Consider the following 17,570-nt stretch of genomic DNA (forward strand, 5'->3'; position numbering starts at 1 on the left):
CATTCTTGAGTATTTTATAGGCATTCTCTGGCGCTAACTCCTTCATGAATGACTGGCGCCGACATCCCAAGCGCCATTTTCCTTTTCAAAACGACCCCAGTCCTGAACAAACGGGAAGTGCCAGGAGTATTTTTTTTTTCGCATCATATGGTAGCAGAATGTGTCGGACGTCTGTTTCTCAGACACATTGTGCAAATTTTGCAAATTCCAAGCGCTCGTCATTCCCCATGCCAAGACCTTCGCTCGGTTGCGGAGTGTTTTCCTCGGGAGATGTTCTGCTTTGTAAACGGCCCAAAACTGTCCATCGTATGGTTTTATCGGGATTTTGTGTTTAAAAGAAAATTATTCGCTGCAGATCCGCCTCTTGAAACTTCGTTAGATAAAATTTTACAATAACTGACACTTTTGGAGGGTCAGGTGTCTTTGGCATTGACGATTTTTATGTTATTGTCCCCAAAAGTTAGCGTTATAGATATTATAAACAATTTTAAATTATAATTTGTCTTTATTTTACGATGACCTGCACTTTTTGAAAATGGGTAACCTCTGTCTGTGACCTTCTTGCCAGTTTTCAATAGTTATGACCGCATTTTCAGCTGCTTTCCGGAACACGAGTCTGCTGTCGTGCGAGGGTCGCTCAAAACGCCGTTAGTCTCGCATGGTTTCGTCCTTCAAAAATTTTAGCCACCGTTTTTATGAGATGATCATCATGTTGCACTCATCCTCGCCGACACTTAGCCATGTGTCATTTCCGACTTAACCATTCCCATTACTCCTGAAACAGAGAGTTTCACAACATACCCGACTTTGCAACCTACATTTTCGTGCCTGACCCATGGTCAGAGGTGAACCCTTTTTGTGAGCTCATGAAGGGTCGAATGCACTTGAAAACAATGCGACTGCTTGAGGAAGGTTGTCACCAATGCCCATGCAAAATTTCGACTGTTAATTTCTTGTTGATTCAGAATTATTGACAAAAAGCATGGCTGGTACCTGCGAACGAACTTTTGAGACACCCTGTACAGTCACCATCACCCCCCCCCCCCCACGGCACCACTAGTGCCGCCCCGCCCGCAACACCGCCACCACCGCCACCGCCCGCAGTATGAGCGGCACGTCGAACGAGACAGCACTGGTAGCGGAGCTCACCACCGGAGACCAAAGACCACGGACTACGTCCAAGGAGATTGCAGTCGACGGACAACGAGATAACAGACCACAGAGGAGACGAGACCCACAGGGCCACGGGCCCGTTTGATCGCGAGCCCGACAATCTGGTTGTAGGAGAATCGAAAGGCAGGTGAGATGCAGTGGGGTCAATTCTTGTCAGGTTCTATCGTGCTTGGTTGTTAATTGCTCGAAGCGATAATGCTTCATTGAAATAGGTACTGCGGACAATGTTTTATTCTCAGACAAGGTGGCTGTAGCCTGTAATGCATACATGCATATGGTAGTGCATTTGGTATGATGCATTAGGTATATACCTACCTACCTAAAAATGCATTTGACGTTTACTTTACTTTGATACGAAATAATTTGTGTATGTTGATGCATGTTTGATTTTCCCGTTAGACAGACGGTCTTTCACCCTTACAAACAGCCTTTTACAACTACACTTTTCATTGAAATTACATGGTGTGAATAATGATCAATGCATCTATTGTATCTTAACAAATAAATATAAGGCAAAAAACACAACAAAACATTAAGTAACTCAGTAAAAAGGGCCAATCGAAGTTAAATACGACGTCATCGATCATGGAGGCCATAGTCATCAGTTTATGCTTCCCATTTTCTTTTCTGAACAATCAGACGTTGTTTAACCCTGGAAAACGATCTAGCAAATTGATTTGGGATTGAGCATCAGACACGCCAGAAAAAATAAACAGGACTGTTGCCTTAGGTATTTGCAAAAGACCTGTAGACATGTTAACTCCTTCCATATATTCGTCATATTCGAATGTATTCCGTGGCCTCATAGGTTTCCCCAGCCAAATTCGAAATCAGCATAAAAAGCCATTCACATAATACCCCAGCCAAATTCGAAATCAGCATAAAAAGCCCTTCACATAATACCTGTCTGTTCTAGATGCACCCTATGATTTTCGATACATGTCTCGAATACGTGATTGCATGAATCCTTGTAGGTCAGGCGTAGGTCTTCGTAACTTGGAATGTTTGTATTTGTGTGGATCCCCGGTCTGGTCCGAAAGATCGGAACTTATAACTTTTTAAGAGCTATGGTAGTCATTGTGTGTTATTGAGCTAAATAGGTTACGTAGAATTAGGTATATATGCTTTTAGGTAGGGAAGTATAGGTAGTAGGCATCCTGATCCAATGCAATTACACTTCTTTCGGGCCTCCATCACACCAGACAGACCGTCAAATATTTTGCTCGATACCTCTTTCCCCTGGCACGGACCGAACACCCGATGCTTTTGGTGTGTTGTCTCAGCCACTTCGACGTCGATCGTTTAGGTGCGGAAGCTTGATTTACCCGAGAGGACGTATTTCGAGAATATCTGCTGTATACTGATTATGCGCATTTACCCAACTTTTGTCTGTCCCTGGCATATGACTGTGACGTCATGGAAGCGGCACGTGCCGCGAGGCCGGGCACCGCCCTGCCTCCCCCCTCTCCCCGGTGGCAGCTGCCCCGCCCGCATCCCCGCGGTCCGCGGCAGCCGTCACAGGCGCACAGGTGACCTCTGGCCACCGGCACAGTGGGCGGGGGGGGGGGGAACGTTTGGTTCCGGCCACGGAAGGCACACGGCCAGTGGACCTTTCACCGGTACCGTGTCTCGGTCATTCAGAGACGTGAGGATGGAGAAATCACCACTCCGGGACGGCGCAACACTTCGAACTGCTGCAACGTTGCACTGCCACGGCGGCAATTACACGACAGTGCGGGGCGTCCGGTCATGATGCACCAAAACGACCTGGCTTGGCCCTCATTTCACGCTTCGACGTAATTTCTCACAAGTTGTGTTGGTAAGTTTCGAATTGAGCTCCAACATCCGATTTATGATAAAAACCGTGACACAATTATGCATAAACAACTAATCTAAAACGTTCATTATTGTAAGTACATACACAGCTTTACGTTATCTATGCTTCAAATGAGAGGGACAAAGAAGCATTTGATATAAGAACACCAGTCACCGCTCGTCATGGCCGAAAAATGGCAAGTAAACCTTGGCACTGCCATTTTAAAGGTACTGCAATTGCAGATGCGCAGACTGGCACGATGTTGCGTGCCGTTCGGTTCTATTCCGGCCAGGATAGAGGACGTGGAACGCCAGGTGTAGCCGTGACCCACAGATCGATCTGACCCGCATCAGTCGCTTCCCAGCAACACTCTCTCCGGTCCGCTGCGGCGCACTGGCTGGTGCGACGTATGTATGTAGGAAGAATCGATTCACATGTCACAAAATACGCAGCGTCGTACAAGAAATAACACACAAAAGTGGCAGGTAACTGGGTAGAACCCACAACAGGATACTCCCGGCGTTAGTTAAACGTCGTAATGAAATCAGCAGTGTGTGAAATATTTTGCTGGCCATTCAAAACATGCATGTTTCCAGACACATTCAAACCATTACACTCACAAATCATGTATTACAGAGGACAAAAGGTTACATATCCGGTCAATACAAATAACCAGACCCCTCCCCAGGCCCGTCCCACCCACTATTCAGAATCGAAGCTGATAGTCCTATACACTGGACCGGCCCGGGTATTTATCGAAGCCAGAGGTTCGGCAAAACGGACCCGCCCCACCGACACCCGGGAACGGACGACACGGGGATGCTGGGCGTGGGTCAGCCTGTCGTTATTTGTCGTTACTTACCACATGTATGCCGGCAATGTCCAAAACTCGCAGTGTCTACCCCCCCCCCCGCAGTACAGAAATATGATCGCGGAGACCGCGAAGCCATAGGTATCGCACGGCGCCCACGGCGTCGTCTACCACGGACGCCCCCGCTTCCCTGGCGACCTTCGCCACGTGACGATTGTTTCGACCACGCCAACGTCCTGGGCAATTCTCCCGCCCACGGTCCGTCGCATATGACAATTGTCGCCCCCGGTCCTCCTTCAATGAACGCAACTCACGCACCGAAATCACGAGGACGACGGCTAGTCACGTGACCAGTATACGGCGAGATGCATACGTCACGTGATCGGAGGACGGCAGTCAACAACTGCTATTGTCTCTGGGTGGTAATGAGACTCAAGTCACGTGATAATGACGTCACGAGGTTCCTGTGGACTGTATCAGGGTATATAGACTGTATAGCATACCGTGACTGGTCGCTAAGAGAAGGAGGCACCGTTGAAAGTATTTGATGCATATTGCCTTCGGCCATCAACTTCTGTCGAGTCCGTGGAGAAAATGCTTGCCGATTTCGCGCTGGAGTGTCGGCCGCAGTGGACGGCGGCCTTTAGACTTTTTCGTAAAACTGGCCGGCACGGCACATCTTATAGATATTGCGTCGCTTGTCCAGGTTTTTGAACCAAGTGCATCCCACGATTTTTTAACATTTCACTCCCTTTGTTTCAGAATGAAGAGGTTACACACATCCCTTTCAATAGCGATTCTACTGTTGGGAAACGTCCAATGCATCTCAGGTATGTCTATTACACCTTTTTGCGTTGTTCGATGGCCAATCAGCAAAACCCATTCGTCCGATCAGCACATAGGTGGCGCCAGTGAGAGGCATTCCGGCAAAACCTTCAGCATATGGGCAAAACGGAATGCTGATCCCACTCCACAGTTCGTCAGTTGGTATTACCTTCGCTATTCGCCATAACTGATTGAGTTCCGGCAAAACCTTTGACGATTTGGATAAATGCTTCGTCATTCGTTAATATCCCTTCGTCGTTCACCAAAACATCCCCATGCTAATTTCGGCATTCCTCATAACATTTCGTCAAAACTAAAAACAGATCGCCCCTTTACAGAAAAGTACAAATATGACCACGTTTATACAGTGCAGTGCGAGGCATAGGTGGCGAAACTCGTAGACCATTGATCCACATAAAAATCGGTTGCGTTCATGAGCACCATAGGTACAATGTAGATGGACGTAGCTGACATGTTATCGGCTGATTGAAAAATGGACAAGCAACAGAGCAACAGGCTGGATAAGTTAACCCCGCCTCAAACACCAAGGAACAGGCAACAGGCTGGATAAGTCAGCACCGCCCCAAACACCAAGGTGTCCGGCCGGCAGGGCCCGGCTCGCCATCTGTCAGCCATTCCCTCGCGAGTCCGACCGGCGCGGCCGCCCGAGGCGTTGTCCCATGACATCGCACGGGCAGTGACGCGATAATGACGGCCGACTTCGTGGTTTGTATCGAATTGCTTGGAGTCCGACGCTCAAGAATCTACATGCCTACTCGGTATGGCGCCGGCAGTCTCCTCGTAGCTATCGTATAACTGCCTTTTTCGGAATCGGGAATCCAATAGTTAATTGGTTGCAAATTGCGCTGGAACTGTCATAAGCCTCATCCCTGAATGCGTGATTAGCGTTAAACATTGAATATGGCTAGATAAGCACTACATCATTGACATTTTGATCATTGACGAAAGTTTTAAATCAACAGTCATTGTTTACGCACAGTACCGATGAATTTTGCACATCGACTAACCATTTTGTGAAAAGTCGAAGCATTATGACAATCTGACAAAGTGTTTTGCCTATGACGAACATTGTGCTCAATGACAAAGAGTTATGCAGAATGGTTAAATGGAGTCCAGCCTGTTTTGCCGACCGTCAAACAGTGATGCACATCGCCGATGGGTTATTCTGAATGACGCTTGTCCAAACTGATGCCGAAGTGGTTATGACGATTGGCCATCGAACAACGCAAAAAGGTGTATTCACAACACCTATACACGTTTCCTATGCTTTTGGCGACATCCACATTTCATTCAACTTTTCACTCAGGAAGTGGATAGGCATAAGACGGTGCAAGCAACGGTTGGACGGACCCGATGACCAATGTGCAGCCCCGTTTCAGCCGTGTGCGAGGGCACGGAGACGTTTGAGCGGGTCACCGGTGTGCTGCTACACTCGGCAACGCAGATCCCGCTCTACAGCTCCCAGGGAGCCGTCACCACCCAGTGCACCAGCAGGTCAGTGGAGAGAGACACAGTGCACCAGCAGGTTAGTGGAAAACGTCCACACAGTGCACCAGCAGGTCAATGGAAAAACACAGGGCACCAACAGGTCAGTGGAAAACCACCACGCAGTGCACCAGCAGGTCAGTGGAGAGAGACACAGTGCACCAGCAGGTCAGTGGAAAAGACACAGTGCACCAACAGGTTAGTGGAAACAATACTCTACAGCTTCCAAAGAGCCCTCACCACGCAGAGCACCAGCATTTCACTGGAGATAATATTCTACATCTTTATTCTCTATAGCTCATAGGGAGTCTCAGAACACTCAGTGCACCAGCAGGTCAGTGGGGCAATAACAAAATGCACCAGCAGGTCAGTGGAGAAACACCACACAGTGCACCAGCATGTCAGTGGAAAAACACAGAGGCAACCAGAGGTCAGTAGAAGAGTGCTGCTAGTAACATGAAACCAAAACCGAGTAAAACATTAGGTAGAACGTTTAAGCCGACGTCTGTTTTAAAATTGTCCCATACTGAATGCTATGACGTAAAGCTGCTAATATAAGCAGGCATAGGTAACATGAATCATGTTATCTATGAAGCAGGTAACCCTTAAACAGGTTCACCATATCTACAAATGTACAATCGCATGTACTCATGTGATGTGGTAGCGTGATAAACCTACCTACTGCAGAGTCGCACACAGGTGCCTTCCTGCAATGCATGAATACCTATCCCCCGCACCTTACCCAATTCCGGTCGTATTCCAATGCGCATTGTGCTCCGTACAATAAGCTATACGTTCCGCGCACCCACGTGCCGTAGTTTCGCTCAGATTGCCTCAGACCCGAGGCGTGAGATGAAATGGACTTCATGCAAGATTCATGCTATTGCAGGGGTGCCGGGTGTACTGAGTCCTTGGATGCGATGGATTTTGGGACTTTTTACCAGAGGTTCCATTGTGTAAAATCGAAGTGTATCAGGGGAGTGAATGCATTCCGCCAGCAGAATTGTGCATTGTAGCTTCACTGTCTGGGTTTTTGATGGGATAGGGCTTTCGACGAATGCAGTGACCTATGCAAACATGCATATTTAACTGCATTCCGAAATATGCAGTGAAAATTACAAAGGCATTCAAAATACATTGCCGGAGACAGACCTTTTCCAATCCATTCGATATTGAGATCCACGATATTACACAATCCATCACCCTCTGCAATCTGCGCTACAGCACTGTCCACCATGTGCATTGTCTACTGCCTGGCATCGGCAGAAACCAAGACACTGGGTCAAAGCTGAAAGCACTACCACACATTCAACATTGCATGTGACTTGTGCCTCGTACCCTACAGATGCCGCGCCTCCACCGCCTGCCCCTCCTTTCTGGTGGACTACGACCGCGGCGCCTGTTTCCGCCTCGACCTGACCTCCGAGGGTCGCAACCACCTGCTCGTACCGGCCAGAGGTCACACGGCCTACTTCGAGAAGGTCTGCCTGCAAGGTGAGCCTACCAGCGGCCGTGGCATTCATCACATGGCGCAGAAATCGTTGCACAGTCAAAAAACGACAAGACGTTTTCATCTATGTCAGTGACATCCACCTAATTTCGAACTGATTCGAGAATAAACTCATCAACAAATAACGTGCCGTCGATATAGTTGTGCTTATCATCATTTTGGGTCTCGCTCATGACTTCAACCACTTTGCTCGACCACAGTCATCCCGGCGGCCCCAACATCCCGCATATACTATGATCATTGATAAGACACTCTACATATATTCCCGCAGCGCCGGCCTGCGGAAAGGCGTGGGTGTTTGAGCGGGTGCTGGGCCGCGAGCTGGCCGGCCTGGATGACCTGGTACTGAAGGAGATCACCAGTCGCCGAACCTGTGAGGAGTACTGTCTGCTCAACCACCAGCTGCCCTGCCGCTCGGCGGAGTTCGTGGCCAGTCAGAGGCTCTGTCGACTCTCCTCCAGCAGCCGACGGACGGCGCCCAACGCCCTGCGCCCGGCGCTCGACACCGAGTACCTCGAGAACCAGTGTGTGCCGCGTGAGTACCTCGAGAACCAGTGTGTGCCCCGTGAGTACCTCGAGAACCAGTGTGTGCCCCGTGAGTACGCTTATACGAGTAGAAACAGTGTGTGCCTCGTGAGTATCTCGAGAATCAGTGTGTGCCCCGTGAGTACATTGAGAACCAGTGTGTGCCCCGTGAATACCTCGAAAACCAGCATGTCCCGTGTCTCTAAAACCAGCCTTTGTTAATGTCAGCCCCGATAATCGCAGTACAATGCCAGGACGTTATAATATGATCTAAGATTTAGGAAGAAGTGGATTTGGTAGGTCCACGGTAAGCGCGCTGTTATGTAGATCGAGCAGTGCCACTCCAGACTCTTTGGAGCTCCCTTGCGCTTCGCTCATATTCAAATCACCTTCAGTCCAGTGAAATTGACTCATTGCGATTGCAGATGTAAGCTCGACCGGCTGCGACTGGGAGAAACGACCAGAGAGACAGATGACGTACCGTGATCTGGAGGTCTCCGCAACCAGCAGAGAACGGGTATAGGCGCCCGATTGACAACTTCCCATCGAGTTTGTGCTTAATTTCTTAATCGTTTCAAATAGAAGCTCCAACTGCAGTAGGTACCTTTTTTGTTTTTGTTTTTGTTTTTGTTTTGTTGGGTTAGGCCCTTTCGGTCTCACGAGACCACTTAAAAGCCAGAAGGATGATAGGAATTAGGGGAAGACATTGGTCTGGGTGGGCACGCTAGTGAGTCGTCAGGGCTGAGACCGTATGCAGACCTTCCAACATGCAATCTGACCTGTGGCTAGCGCCCCTGGCCTGCGACTGACGCCACTGACCTAGGACCGGTGTCCCTGACCCTCCAACCCTGTCCGTTTCAGTGTCAGCGAGCTTGCGAGACCACCTCTAGCTTCCCGTGCCGTTCGTTCACGTTCAGCCCGGCCACCTCTCGGTGCTGGCTCTCCAGCGAAGACACGGCCTCTGCGGGACCGTCGGCTCTGGTGCCGACCCGCGGCGCCCTGTTCTCACAGCGCACACCTTGTCATGACCGTGAGTAGCGCTGCGCGACTACCAGGCACCGGTGGTACCGAACAGTGGAGCATTGGTCTCTCGCAGCGCAGCCCTTTGCCACGACCGTGAGTAGCGCGGCGCACACCAGACAGGGCTGGGGCGGAGAATGGATATCGAAGGGCTGCTCAGCAGGCACTAATGTTTAGAATTAGAGCCGTTTGGTATTTGAAGTGACCGTTTCCTGACCTCCCTCTACTCTTCCCCAGTGGAGCTGCTGTGCTCCGCGGACCGCATGACGCTCCGACTGCGTACCGCCGCCCCATTCACCGGGCGTATCTTCTCACTGGACGCACCGAGCACGTGCGACGTGCGTGGCACCGGCCAGCTCACCACCGAGGCCACGTTCATCTACCACGACGTGAGTGAGATAGGTACGGGAGCAACGGAGCGGGGCCACATGATCAAATTTTGATTTCGAGCGTCAACGTTTTCGTCAGAGATTATTGATCTTCTCCAACTAAGTGACCAGTAAAGCGTGGATGCGGACGTTCGTACCAGTGCCACAGATGTCTTGGGGATCTGATAAAACAGACCCGAGTACACAAAGTAATACCAAACTGTTTTCCGTTCTCTAAGTTCTGGTTGCTGAACATGTGCTTTCCAAAAACTGTGCACCACTCTGAGCGTTCTGTCTCTGACTGCGCCCCTGACCACGCCGCCTCCCTCTCCCCGCCAGCGTCGCTGCGGCGTGGTCCGTGAGAGTGTCGGCTCGTTCACGGCGCTGGTGGCAGTGCAGCACCACAGCACCATCCAGAAGCGGGAGGACAGCGCCATCAAACTGCTCTGTTCGTACGAGGCCACTGAGCAGACGGTCAGCAACGGCATCACCCTGCTTACAGAGTGAGTGGACGCAGCGCGGGAGCTGGGCAAAAATACCAACTCTCGGCGGGGGAGATGGATCTGGAAGCTTACGTGAGCGCATTTGACTGGATAGCTTCCCTACTCCCTTAGATATAAAGAATCTGACGACGGTGTTGTCAGCAACCATCTGCGCCACTTTTCAGTAAAGCAACATGTTGATAAGCGAATTACTGCAAGAATCACGATTCACGCCACCAGAACAACAAAGCTTGAAATCAATCCCCTGTAATAAAACAGCACCCCCCCCCCCCAATGTTCCAGTCGGATTGACGGCGGCCTGGTGACGTCATCAGTGAACGGCACCGCACCCACGCCGATCGTGTCTCTGCACGTGAGAGACAGAGCGGGGGAAGAGGTCACCGGCACGGCGCTCGGAGAGCCGCTCTACCTCAGCCTCGAGATGCAGGACAACAGTGAGTGCGCGACAGGGTGTCATAGCCAGGCGCCAGCTGAAAACATGGTGGTGACCATGCAGGACAGCCACAGTTCCTGTACTGGAGGCATGGCCTTTCTCCAATCAGGCAGCATCTTTATAGCAAAATTTATATAACTAGCATCAGAAACGCCGAGTACAAAGTTTTGATGGCATACTTTGACAAGCAGCAGCTATTTCGGTAAATAATAATCAGGTAAAATATCTATCATCCCAATGAAGCGCCATTTTCTTTGAGAGAACTGTTTCTGTGGGACTACTCAAGACTCGACTCAGATCTACTAACAAGGCTGTTGCAGAACACAGACTGGGAGGACATTTTAAATGACGACATTGACAAAGCGACCGATAGATTCATAGCCACCCTTCTCTCTGCAGCAAAAGCGTCCATTCCACAAAAAACGATCCGACATAGACCCGACCAGAAACCTTGGATGACCACAACATTGAATAGAAATATAAGGAAACGCGACAGACTCTTCAAACAAGCACGAAAATTACAGACACAAAGCGCTTGGGAACGCTGGAAACATCAAAGGAATTTTGTTACATCTCTGAACAGGCAAATTAAGAAACAGTACATAGAACGTAAAGTGACAATGCTTATATCCCAAAGACGTGACCCTCGGAAGTACCACCAGACGTTACGAACCATAACAGGCCGGACACGTAATGACAACATCCCACCTCTTGAAAGGCCAGACGGAGAAATAATTACTGACGACTTCGCAAAAGCAACACTTTTAAACAACTATTTTTCAGACCAGGCCAAACTCGACATAGACACAGAGTTGCCCACACCAAGAGATGAGCCAGAAATAATGCCGGTGCCCACTCTAGGAGAAATAAAAACATCCGAAAGAGAAGTCCTACAGTTCCTAAATTCATTAGATGTAAACAAAGCAACCGGACCTGACGAAATACCTGCAAAACTTTTAAAACTAACAGCCGTACTAATCGCAGAACCATTGTCAAAACTGTACAATAAATCACTTGCACTTGGTATTTATCCCTCTAAATTCAAAGAAGCAAACGTAAAACCTATATTCAAAAACAAAGGCTCTCCATCTGAAGTCAGCAACTATCGGCCTATTAGTCTCTTGTCATCTCTATCTAAGGTTTTCGAAAAAATAGTACACAAACACATCTACGACCATCTTTCCCAAAACAACCTTCTAACAGACAAACAGGGTGGGTATCGGAGAGGCCACAGTGCCGAACAACAGTTGCTTTATTTCACTCATAACTTGTACCAATCATTAGACTCAGAACACGACTTCACAGCAATCTATCTCGATATATCAAAATACTTCGACAAAATTTGGCATACAGGACTCCTATACAAATGCAGACATGACTTTGGAATCACTGAATCTCTTCATGACTGGCTTAAATCATACTTATCAGACAGACGGCAACGAGTAAAGATTGACGACACTTTTTCAGCAACCGAAATTATAAACGCTGGCTGTCCGCAAGGATCCGTCCTTGGACCACTTTTAGCCCTTATATATCTTGACGGACTTTCGACGAAGACACATAACGACATTCTCTTCTTTGCTGACGACGTCTCTATTTACACATCCTACTCAACAGCAGACACTATCAAAGCACAGGCATCATTACAAAAGGACCTTGATGCAATATACAAATATGGACAGGACTGGGCAATAACTTTCAACACAAACAAGACAAAACAACAAACATTTTCACTAAAACAAAAATACACTTCGCCAACCCTAACATTTGGAAACGATAGGATACCACAATGTGACAATCATACACATCTCGGAATGACATTTTCAAAAGACTTGCGCTTCCACCAGCATGTAAATGAAATTTGCAAAAAAGTACAGAGAACATTGAGTCCACTCTACCCAATTGCACCATACATTCCCAGAGACATTCTTGACGACGTTTACAAAACATATGTGAGACCTCACTTTGACTTATACGATACCATATATGACGGACACTTGACAGCACAGGACGCATATAGACTAGAGACACTTCAAAACAGAGCGGGAAGACTAGTTACCGGTACACTATATAGAACACCAACAGATAAATTATTATATGACCTGGGGTGGAACAGACTCACTATTCGAAGGAAAATACACAAACTATCGTTGTACCATGCATTCACACATAGCCAACATACACCTGCATATATCAAGTTAATCATACCGGCCACTCGCATCCAACAAACTGGCAGAACGCTAAGAAACGCGAGTAACCACACGATCACAGCAAACCGTACCACATCCTATCAATCCTCATACTTCCTTTCAACCGGCAAACTATGGAACGGGCTCCCAGAATCAATTAGGTCATTACCCCATACATCCTTTAAGCGAGCGATTACCGAGCGGCTGGGAGTATCCAAGCCTCCAAATTATTACAAAATTGGATCCAAGGAAGGAAATGCCCTCCACACCAGATTAAGAACAGAAATGTCATTATTAAATTCACATCAGTTCCAGATAAACAAGTGTTCGACCACTGCTTGTTCATGTGGTTACCCGACGGAAAACGTTCGTCATTTCACATTATTTTGCCAAAAATATGAACACCAAAGAAATCAACTCTTTCGAGACGTTTTGCATATTCTCGGCAATGTCACTAACAACCAACCACTCGATTCCAACCTGACACTTCGGTTGCTCATTCATGGAGAAACTCTTGGCGACGGGGATGGGCGGCGGGTGGCACACCACTTCCAAAGATTCTTGATTAACTCAAATAGATTTAGTCAACAATAACACTTTCTTTAAAATCAACCCTAGTTTTTCATTGATTTTCAATCTGTGACCTTGGTGCTGTCCCCGCGGGCCGGCGCGCGGTCTGCATTCATCCCAACCGCTCATCGGTGACCGGGTTGGCGGCGGCGGTGTGATTAGCAGCAATTAATTTCATTTCCTTTACAGAGAGGTGCCTAGAATTAAGCGCTTGGCGCTTTTGCACCAATCTGCTATTATTTTTTCGAAACGCCTTGTATAACTATTTGTTTCCTACTTACGTTTCTCTTTTTGGTAATACGTGTTGATTAATAAACATTCTGTGTGTGTGTGTGTGTGTGTGGCCTCCTGTCAAGGCCCTCCTGCATTCATCACCGCCAACTTTCCTCTCTTAATGCCACCTGTCCGATTTCAGGCATTTTCGGCATGTTCCCGCGGAACCTGATGGCGCGGAGCGGCAGGTCGGGCGAGTCTATTGTGCTGCTGGACGAACGGGGGTGTCCGACGGACGAGTCCATTGTGGAGCGGTTCCGACCGGAGGACGGCTCCGGCAGCCGCGTGGTGGCGCCCTTCGAGGTGTTCAAGTTCTACGACGACCCAGTGGTGCGCTTCCAGGTCACCGTCCAGTTCTGCCTGGAGCGCTGCCGACCGGTCAGTGACTGGTGGATGAGTAGTCTCCAGCAGGTAACCTCGCAAGGTTCAGGAACCTCAGACTTGGAAAGTCCTGCTTCGGAGGTTCAGGCAGTCAGGAAGCATGACTGTTTCCAAATGGAATGCCGAAGTTAAATTGCCCAAATCGAGTGCCGTTACATCAAGATAATTAACAGGTGCCTTGTAAAATGTCATGGTTTACTGAGGAGCCGAGGTCACTGACCTCTTCCGATCACTGCTCGCAGGCTCAGTGTGACGGACTGCCCTCTCGGTCACACCACAGCCGGCACCACCGCTCCTTGCCCACCGTGGACCCTGTCACCGGTCAGCGCATCCTCCACGAAGCGGCGCCACTGCAGCGCGAGATAGTTGTAGGTGGCGCTAGTGAGCGGCAGCTGGACGAGCCCCGTGTCTCTGAGCCGGGGCTGCGGGACGGACGGGCCGCGGATCTGCTCTGCGCCAAGAGAGAGGCCGTCATCGCCGGTATCGCCGCCGCCGTCTTCCTGCAGGTGAGCTGCACCACGGTGTCTGACCAGCTTGACTCAGTTAACTGAAGTTTGATACAATCACCGCTCCAAATGTAAACCCAGCCACAATTGCCGGAAGTGAAAGTGTGCGTCCCACGCTGAGTAGGTGACGCCCGTTCTCGTCGGCCGTCTGTCTCCAGGCCGTGATGCTGGTGGTGTGCTGTTCCTGCGTCTACTGGCGGCGGCGGAGCAAGCTAAGGGAGACTCTGCCATCGACCAGCACTCTGAACAGCAGCCGACAGCGGCTGGGGCCGGCCGACGCCGAGCGACCGGCCACGCTGCGGACTCTGCGCTCCCTGACACGAAGACACTGACACAGGGGTACTAACACACTGACACGGATAACACCGAGCGATCGGCGACACTGCGGACTCTGCGCTCCCTGACACGGAAACACTGACACAGACACACTGACACACTGACGCCGAGCGACCGGCCACGCTGCGGACTCTGCGCTCCCTGACACGGAGGCACTGACACGGTGACACTGACACACTGACACGGCTGGGGCCGGCCGACGCCGAGAGGCCGGCCACGCTGCGGACACTGCGCTCCCTGACACGGAGACACTGACACAGACACACTGACACGCTGACACGGCTGGGGCCGGCCGACGCCGAGCGACCGGCCACGCTGCGGACTCTGCGCTCCCTGACACGAAGCCACTGACACGGAGACACTGACACAGGGCCAGTGACACATGGACAACACCGGCAAATGCCACACTGACAACACTGGCAAATGAGACACTGACACCATGATAGTGACAGAGACACTGCCATGGGCGGACACTGCGCTCCATGACACGAAGACACTGTCAAGAGGACAGTGACACAGAGACGGGGGGGAGGTGGGAGGGGGACAGTGACAGGGCCACGGACAGATACACGACGAGGATAAAGAGACACAGACGTCAGACAGACGACAAATAGACATTCTCACGAATACGACAGACAATGACACGGCGATCGTGAACCAAGCCGGACAAATGTGCCTCAATGTTGACCGTCACTGAAACGCAGCCGTATTCAGGGTCAGACGCCACAAAGGGAGTATCGAGCCGGACCTGTGAGTATCGACAGCTGTCGATGAGAGCGCCAAAGAATGTGCTTAGAGACGCTTATTAACCATTTTTCGGGAGTCTCCGATGGTCCCCGAATTACTGCTAATGAGAAGTGATTAGAAACGATAATGTTTGTGTAGCATTTCACGACACAGGGCAACTTTTAACACCCGCTTACGTGTCTACCGCTTATAAACTGATGTGTTTAATGTTTTGCGATGTTCAGTGTTCACACTACCATCCTGTTCATCGTCTGCGCTCTGTAATTGAACGTTTCAGGGCATCTGAGTCCACATTTAGCCGTGCGTGTGAGCGAGTGATGCATTTAAAGCTAACAACGTTCCTAGTTTGTAAAAATAGAACGAGTCCGAGACTACCAGTTTCCGGAGGTAAATGGCCGCAGGAAGAGCGATTACCCAGAATGTGAGACGCTACCCAGTCGAGTGACCCGATCCGAGGTTCAGCCTGAAAAGGACGGAGCGAAGGAAAACTAATCGGTGGTGTCGATACATGTCCACTGGATGCCTCTTATCGTGCATTATTGCCATGCACTCCGCATTTTAATATTTAAGTCGCGATAACGCTAGTAAACTATTGACCGCATGTTATAATGTGATCGTATGCATTATTTATAGCTTTATTAATACATCAAGCGATATGCAAATGATTTTAACAAAAGTGTATAACAGCACCTACTAGTTATATGCACCAGCAGCGGCCGATAACTATTCCATCATTTCCTTCTCTTCTATAACCTCTGATTTGCGGCTGACTGAGACCGCCTGCCTAGTGCCTAGTGCCTACTGTCTGGCATGTTCATCGGCGCTGCAAACCGTGGTGTTTGCCGTCTAGAGGATTTGCTTGCTATTTTATTTTAGACGGTCAGGAAACGTTGCCAACAATGTCGCAATCGCGAAGAATATAATTTGTTGCAACTTAATTCAAATCATTTCTGTGCGGAAGCCTTCGATCAGTGAAGAAATAACATTCTAGAAAAGGTCAAATGTAACATTTATTTTCCTCATGACAGATAATGGGGCAAAAATGATAACCCAAAGAAGTTTAATATAAGGGTTAACGGATTTCAAGTTAAGGTACCTAACCTAAACAAGCGTTGTTTGCATCAAGCGACTTGAATGTAATAGCAGCAGCTTGACAGCAGCCTAGCAAGGGTGTTTAATACACAAGTCTTCAAATGAACGTGCAACCACAAAAAAAGCGTTTTCATTGCGATCAGTTTACCTGATGTTTGCGCTAAGTGCGGCATTTTTATCAAAACTTATCACGAATGCAAAGGACAATGCCAAGGGAATCCGGTCTGGGTTTGAATAGGGTTTCCTCAAGATTCAACGGCCCGACCGGCCTTGTAACTGTAACATAATTCCGCGAACCGTTCCTGGGCTGCAGACCCACTAGGACCCTGCATTTTCAGAACCACGGAAAGCACCGACAAGGCCCGGCTCACAGCAACTAACACGCCTGCGTTATAGACCGATTGAACAGCTCATCATTTCCTTGCAAAATATTCTGGTCTATTTATAGACGTGAAATGGATGGAACAATCAGAACAAAAAAAAAAATCAATAAAAACGGGCAAACGGAAAGTGAAGGGGAACAGGAAGATCCTGTCGCGTTCTCTTGGCCTTTCCAAAGTCAAATGCCTATCAAGTAGGTATACGACCATGTAGGCCCTTGCCGGTGGGTATCAATGTGCTAGATTAACGGAAAGCCTTTAAGTGTCCCACATCACACATGACCAATCACAATACTATAGGTACCATACCTATACTGATTATATATTAGGATATATTATACACAATATTATATACTGAACTCGAAGACCAATTTCACTTTTGCTATCACGTGACCGTGAGTACTGCACATGGAGAATTAATTTCATGATAGGTACGAGCCCATGGGCACAAAAGCAGCTTGGGCAAACCTTTTGCCTACGCAGCGGACATTGACAGAGTGGTTTCTGAGCCATCAACCGACAATAAAAACCATGGAGTCAGTCGGCACTCGCCTCTCACCGACGTGAGAGAGCCGACAGATGTTACCTCTCCGTCAATGCATCGCT

At 49.1% G+C, this 17,570-nt stretch overlaps 1 protein-coding gene across 1 annotated transcript; it reads left to right on the forward strand.

The window, feature by feature from the left end:
- The first annotated feature begins 6,006 nt into the window (after positions 1-6,006).
- On the forward strand, positions 6,007-14,880 carry LOC122383929. The gene is made up of 11 exons (XM_043370812.1): positions 6,007-6,140; positions 7,477-7,625; positions 7,913-8,236; positions 8,592-8,683; positions 9,028-9,196; positions 9,424-9,575; positions 9,894-10,057; positions 10,340-10,491; positions 13,665-13,993; positions 14,146-14,409; positions 14,568-14,880. Exons 1-11 carry the CDS (start codon positions 6,007-6,009, stop codon positions 14,739-14,741), a joined length of 2,103 nt encoding a protein of 700 aa, XP_043226747.1. The 3' UTR covers positions 14,742-14,880.
- The last annotated feature ends 2,690 nt before the right edge of the window (positions 14,881-17,570 follow it).

This window comes from Amphibalanus amphitrite, unplaced genomic scaffold, assembly GCF_019059575.1.
Source record: "Amphibalanus amphitrite isolate SeventyFive unplaced genomic scaffold, NRLGWU_Aamphi_draft 000177F_arrow, whole genome shotgun sequence".
NCBI lineage: Eukaryota > Metazoa > Arthropoda > Thecostraca > Balanomorpha > Balanidae > Amphibalanus > Amphibalanus amphitrite.